The 7,037-nt window shown below is 45.7% G+C and overlaps 1 protein-coding gene across 1 annotated transcript; it reads right to left on the minus strand.

The window, feature by feature from the left end:
* Positions 1-1,285: 1,285 nt before the first annotated feature.
* LOC125485892 (hepatic leukemia factor-like) lies at positions 1,286-6,306 on the minus strand. Its single transcript, XM_048611073.1, has 2 exons — positions 6,294-6,306; positions 1,286-1,761 (listed from the first exon to the last, which is right to left on the minus strand). Exons 1-2 carry the CDS (start codon positions 6,304-6,306, stop codon positions 1,412-1,414), a joined length of 363 nt encoding a protein of 120 aa, XP_048467030.1. The 3' UTR covers positions 1,286-1,411.
* Positions 6,307-7,037: the final 731 nt, after the last annotated feature.

The following is a 7,037-nucleotide window of genomic DNA, read 5'->3' on the forward strand; positions in this document are numbered from 1 at the left end:
CATCTGCCGTTGTGGGATTCGAACCCAAGTCTCAACATCATTAGCCTGGGCCTCCTGACAGTATCACCTTTCCATTACACAGAACATGAACACTAACATGGCTCAATTGGACCAAACGGTCTGTTTCTCTGCTCTAAGTGCGAATCACTTGAGAAAAGGTAAAGTCACATCACAAATCAAGTAGACCAAAAGGAAGGTCAAACCTCAGTTAAATTCAACACAATGATCGAGAATTCCACACAAAATATGAATTTCAAATGGTTTCAGGAGAGACAGTTGTGTTGGCTCCTGATGAGCAGATTAGCTCAAGGCAAAGCTATAAAAATCCATCTGGAAGCTAAGGGAGCTGTTACTGCTTCTGCAAACGTGGGCCTTATAGTAGTCAGTAACAGCTTTAGTTGCAAGCTTGTTCAGAGTTTAACTGCAGTGAAATTAGAGTTTAAGTGGGCACCAAGGGGGAAATAGTATCCTGTGCTAATACAATCACTAATCATTCCACAGCTATTCCAGAACAAGTACCTCCAGTTTCAAGACAAACATTTAGTATATTGTGACATCATTACAATAGCATGGCTACCTGTATGATCTAGGCTGAAATTTACGATTAATTACAAAGATATTCCCAGTCCCCATCGGTATGGGAAGGGATGATATGTAGGAGCAGAATTTCTTAGCCTGGCTCTACATTTATATAAGTTTCCAACTCAGTTTGCTTCAGTCTAGTTTGCGGTAGAGAGTGAGATCGCTGTATGTCAGGCATGGTTTAGGGACTGTCACTGGGGGGGTGAGACAGCAAGTAGTGAGGTTCAGACTCACTTTAGGGATTCGAGTACATAATTCACATTCTAGTGCACCGCTGAGGGAATGCAGCACTGCCAGAGGTGCCAGGTTCCAAGGTGTCCTAGGCTTAATGTTTATTCCTCAAATCAATCTAATTAAAAACAGGTTATACAGCCGGCATCCAGGCAGTTTGTAGATTGGCTGCTGTGGTTCACACATTGCAAATGAGACTATATTAAAAATACTAACATTTAACAAAACTAAAATTTTTTAAAAAACTAAAAGTTAAAAAAGAACTGAAAAAATTTAAGAAAGAACTAAAATTTTTAAAAAAACTAAAAGAACTGCAGATGGTGGAAATCAGAAACAAAAACAGAAATTGCTGGAAAAGCTCAGCAGATTCAGCGGCATCTGTGGAGAGAAATCAGAGTTAATGTTTCAGGTTCAGTCATCTTCCTTCAGAACCTTCACGTTTCTCTCCACAGATGCTGCCAGACCTGCTGAGCTTTTCCAACAATTTCTGGTTTTGTTTCTAAAGATATTAGAGTGACTACAAAATCTTTCTTTTACATTTGATCAGACTCCAAGTGGCTTTGGGATGGTGGTGGTGAGAAGGGTATTTACAGATTGCTCAGGGGCACAGATTACCTGCTCGGACAGGACTCTGGAGGAGGTTCTGGGGACTGACACCCAGATGTACCGAGGTGCTGGCTTTGCTGAGATCCACGGGGGGTCCCTGGGAGCTTGCAGGCTGTTGTAAGGGTGGGTGCTGCTGGCTGGACTCTTGCTGCTGAGAAGGACTCGGCGGGATTCCATTCTCGGACAGGAACTCCTCCAGGTCCATGTACTCCAACTGGAAAGTATCGCCATCGTAAGGCAGTGTCTTGTCCCACAGCGTGGGTCCTAGGAAGGCTAACTGTGGCACTGTACTTCCAGCAGCCTCATCCTCCAGCTGTTTCTCCTTTTCCTCTTTGTTGAAACCTTCAAAAAGACGTAAAACTGGAATTTTAGTTGCAAAATAAATAAGCAATTTGAGCTGCTAAACCATGAAGCATACATTTCCTTTTGTGATCTTTGCATACACCCCTATACTTCCCTATCATTGTTCCCTCAGTAGACAGGACCCGTCTAGGACCTCCCAAATAAAAGGATCTCCTCCAGATAGAATGGTGGAATTGTTACAGCACAGGCCATTTGGCCATCAAGTCTATCCTTGCCCTCTGCATCAGCAACTCACCTCATCCCACTCCCCTGCCTCTTCCCATTGTTTTCTCTTTAGATAGAGTTATAGGGGCTGTACAGCATGGAAACAGACCCTTTGGTCCAAGGTCTCCATGCCGACCAGATATCAAATTAATCTAGTCCCATTTTTCAGCATTTGGCCCATATCCCTCTAAACCCTTCCTATTCTCTCAAGGTAAACTTGCAGGTTGAGTCAGTCATCAGGAAGGCAAATACAACGTTGGCATTTATTTTGAGAGGACTTGAATACAAAAGCAGGGGTGTACTCCTGAGGCTTTATAAGGCTCTGGTCAGGCCACATTTGGAGTATTGTGTGCAGTTTTGGGCCCCATATCTCAGGAAGGATGTACTGGCCCTGGAGCGGGTTCAGAAGAGGTTCACAAGAACGGTCCCAGGAATGGAAAGCTTAACATATTAGGAACATTTGAGGACTCTGGGACTATACTCATTGGAGTTCAGGAGGAGGAGAGGGGTCTGTAATTGAAGCTTACAGAATACTGAATGGCCTAGACAGAGCGGATGTTGGGAAGATGCTTCCATTGGTAGGAGAGTCTAAGACCCGAGGGCACAGCCTTGGAGTAAAGGGAAGACCTTTTAGAACGGAGATAAGGAGAAACTTCTTCAGCCAGAGAGTGGTGAATCTGTGGAATTCACTGCCACAGAAGGCTGTGGAGGCCAGGTCATTGAGTACAGTTAAGCCTGAGATAGATAGGTTCTTGATTATCAAGGGGATCAAGGGTTACAGGTAGAAAGTGGGAGAATGGGGTTGAGGAAACTATCAGCCATGATTGAATGGCGGAGCAGACTCGATGGGCTGAATGGCCTAATTTCTGCTCTTATGGGTCTTATTCATATAGCCATCCAGATGCCTTTTAAATGTTGTAATTGTACCAGCCACCACCACTTCCTCTGGCAGCTCATTCCATCCACACACCACCCTCTGTGTGAAAAAGTTACCCGTTGGGTCCCTTTTAAAATCTTTTCCCTCTCACCTTAAACCAATACCCTTTAGTTTTGGACTCCCCTACCCTGGGGAAAAGACCTTGGCTCTTCACCCTATCCATACGCCACATTTTATAAACCTCTATAAGGTCACCCCTCAGCCTTCGATGCTCCAGGGAAAATAGCCCCAGACTATTCAGCGTCTCCCTACAAGTCAAACTCTCCAATCCTAGCAACATCCTGGTAAATCTTTTCTCAATCATTTCTAGTTGCATAAAATCTTTCAGCAGGGCGACCAGAATTGAACACAGTATTCCAAACGATAACAATATAACTCTCTTAAAAGCCATTTGAAAGACTAAATCCACTTCCATTATATTCAGGCTGAGCATGCCAGATCCCCACCATGTGCTGCACAAAAGAATATCTCCTCATGACACTGTCGCTTCTTTTACCAACCATCTTAAACCCATACCCACTGGTTCCTGATCCATGTCCCCACCCTCCAAAATGGCAACAGTCTCTTTCCATCTGCTTTTCCCCATCACCTCTCATGATTTAGGGGCCCCCAGTCAAAGCTTCTCCTCTCCCTTCTCCCAGAGGAACAGCTTGATGTTCTCCAATCATGCTACATCACTGATCCCTGGAACCATTCTCTCAAATGCCTTCAAACTTGTCCTAAATGCTGGTGCCCAAACTGGATGGAATGCTCCATTTGAAGCCAAGCCAGTGTATCATACAGTTTGTCATAACTTCATCAGGACTTTCTCCTAAAAAGAGGCTTCAAAAAGGAATGCTCGCTGTTTGCACTGAGATTTAACAGTGGATCACGACTCTATCCTTATCCACAGAAATTTTGCAGTAGGATTACTGTATACAGTACAGTTAGTCTTTAGGATCCCACCATGTAACAGGGTGACAGTCCTGTATGAGACTCAGGTGGTGACTTTGGCCATAGAATTAAAACACGCACCAGGGGGGAGCTATGGTAATGAGACATTTGTTTGGATGCCTGCATTTAGCTCACAATTTTGAGCTGAAAATGTCTTAATGTACTCAACCAGAAACCTAAGGATTTACCATTCGAATACAGATCCAGTGCAATGTTTGTGGAATTGGTCGAATCCCTCAAAGCCACTTTCTCTGGAGAGATGGATTGCATCAGTGGTTAGGAAGCTAATGGAGAGAATTCCTAGGAGTAGGATTTACACACTTTTGGAAAAGCATGGCCTAATTAGGGACAGTCAGCATGGCTTTGTGCAGGGCAGGTCATGTCTTACTAACTTGATTGAATTTTTTGAGGAGGTGATGATGGTGATCGATGAGGGTAGAGCAGTAGATGCTGTCTACATGGATTTTAGTAAGACTTTCAACAAGGTCACTCATGGTAGGCTCATTTAGAAGATTAAGATGCATGGAGTCCATGATGACTTGTCTACATGGATTCAGAATTGGCTTACCCATTGAAGGAAGAGGATAGTGGTGGAAGGATGTTTTTCAGGCTGGAGGTCCGTGACTAGTGGTGTCCTGCAGGAATCCGTACTGGGACGTCTGCTGTTTGTGATCGTAGAATCCCTACAGCGTGGAAACAGGCCCTTCGGCCCAACATGTCCACACCGATCCTTGGAGCATCCCACCCAGAACCATTCCCTTATAACCCACCTAAGCTGCACATCCCTGAAACACTACGGGCAATTTTAGCATGGCCAATCCACCGAACCTGCACATCTTTGGACTGTGGGAGGAAGCCGGAGCACCCAGAGGAAACTCATGCAGACACGAGGAGAACGTGCAAACTCCACACAGACAGTTGCCCGAGGGTGGAATCAAACCCAGGACCCTGCCGCTGTGAGGCAACAGTGCTAACCACCGAGCCACCGTGCCGCCCCTGGCGTATCTATATAAATGACATGGATGAAAATGTAGATGGGTGGGTTAGTAAGTTTGCAGACAATACAAAGATCACTGGAGCTGTGGATAGTGTAAAAGGTTGTCAAAGGATACAGCGGGATATAGATCAGTTGCAGATATGGGCGGGGAAATGGCAGATGGAGTTTAATTTGGGTAAGTGTGAGGTGCTGCACTTTGGGAGGTCAACTGTTAGGGAAAAGTGTAGTTAATGACAGGACTCTGAACAGCATTGATATACTGAGGGACCTTGGGGTACAAATCCACAGCTCCCTGAAAGTGGCCATGCAAGTAGATAGGGTAGGAAAGAAGGCATATGGCCACACTTAGAGTATTGTGTTCAGTTCTAGTCACCACATTACAGGAAGGATGTGGAGGCTTTGGAGAGGGTGCAGAAGAGGTTTACCAGGATGCTGCCTGGATTAGAGGGTATGAGCTATAAGGAGAGGCTAGAAAAACTCGGGTTGTTTTCCCTTGAGCGGCAGAGGCTGAGGGGAGACTTGGTAGAAGTCTAAAATTATGAGATGCAGAGATAGTGCTGACGGTCAGAATCTTTTTCCTCGAGTTGAAATGTCTAAAACTAAGGGGCATGCATTTAAGGTGAGAGGGGGAAAGTTTAAAGGAGATGTAAGGGGCAAGTTTTTTTTTTACACAGGGTGCAGAACACACCGCTGGGGTGGTGGAGGCAGATACATTAGGGGCATTTAAGAGACTTTTAGTTAAGCACATGAATATGCAAGAAATGGAGGGATATGGACCATGGGCAGGCAGAAGGGATTAGTTTAATTTGGTGTCATGTTCGGCACAACATTGTGGACTCAAGGGTCCATTCCTGTGCTGTACAGTTTGATGTTCTAGACTCGCGACGACACACAGTAGCATGTTGCTATGTGACTCCAGCAGCAAACAGGATGGCACAGATTCTCAGGTACAGCTCTGGGGAAGAGGGATGTCTGGTAGTCGCAGAGGGTCGACCTCACTGTCCTGAGTCACCCCCCCCAACTCTTTAGCTTGTGCTGTTCTGCCTAAGCTCAGCTCCTTCTCCTGTTTCTCATGCAGAGATTCTTATAGGGTAGTCAGTTTTTATTCCCCCAGGCCTGTGGAAATTATCCATAACCAAGCACTCGCTTTTTTCCTCCAGATTCCCCCAGGATAGAGTCGCACACCTTTAATCCTTTCGGGGAGGTTCTCAGAGAATGTTTCCAGAATAAATATTACCACAGTGTTGGTGAAGTCCTGACAAAGTTTCCCAGAGAGTCTCCTGATGTGTTTCAGGCTCCTGTTACCCCCCAGTCCAGCAGCAATGACTCAGGATGCTGAGGAGCTCATTCAGTAACATCAGCACTGTTTATTCCCAAACCACTCGGCACCGTTAGCAGAGGGAGCTAACAATCAAAACACTCGACAGCTTCTTCAGTTACCTTTGGCAGACATTATTAGTGAATACCAGCTGGTTAACATTCTTCTGGGCACCATACCTCACACTAACTTCAACTCCTTTACCAAGGGGCTGCCTTACACTAAAACACCAGTAAAGTCAGTGATTTGATGAAGAATTCAGTTTAGGCACTTGTCTATCACCCAGATGTTCAGCAAGATCACTGCGCTAGAACAGAACGACACGACTGTACATTACAGCAGCATCGTCCAGGACTAGCATGACACTATAATATGATGATGGTTCTCTATTAGGGACATACTATATCATACTGTCACAGTCTTGTCCCCAGTTCCCAGCACATTTCACTGCAGTTGATTGCAGAACACCCCCATTCCATCTCAAGGTGCTCAGGCCCACTCACTGCCTGAGGCTCAACTACTTCAGCACTCCCTCACTTGGACACAGCCTCATTGCCTGGTCTGGGCTATGTTACCAGTGGGTCACTTACTGCAGTGCATCTCTGTATACCAAATGTGTCAGCTCATTTCAAACACACTAAGCCTCAGTGCCTGTTTTCTTCTCTCACACCAACCCTTCTCCATTAACCGCATTTCCCTCCACCTCACCCATTCCTGCCCCTCTGGTTTCGTCCCATTCACTTCTCCTTCACAATCTGAAGCCTTGTCTCTCCCCTTTCTCCATGGCTCTCTCCCTCCCTCAGCCCTCTAATCCCCTGTGCCCCTCTCTCTAATCCCCCGTGCCCACCCCTGTGCCCCTCTCCCCA

This window comes from Rhincodon typus, chromosome 23 (genome assembly GCF_021869965.1).
Source record: "Rhincodon typus isolate 14 chromosome 23, sRhiTyp1.1, whole genome shotgun sequence".
Taxonomy (NCBI): Eukaryota; Metazoa; Chordata; class Chondrichthyes; order Orectolobiformes; family Rhincodontidae; genus Rhincodon; species Rhincodon typus.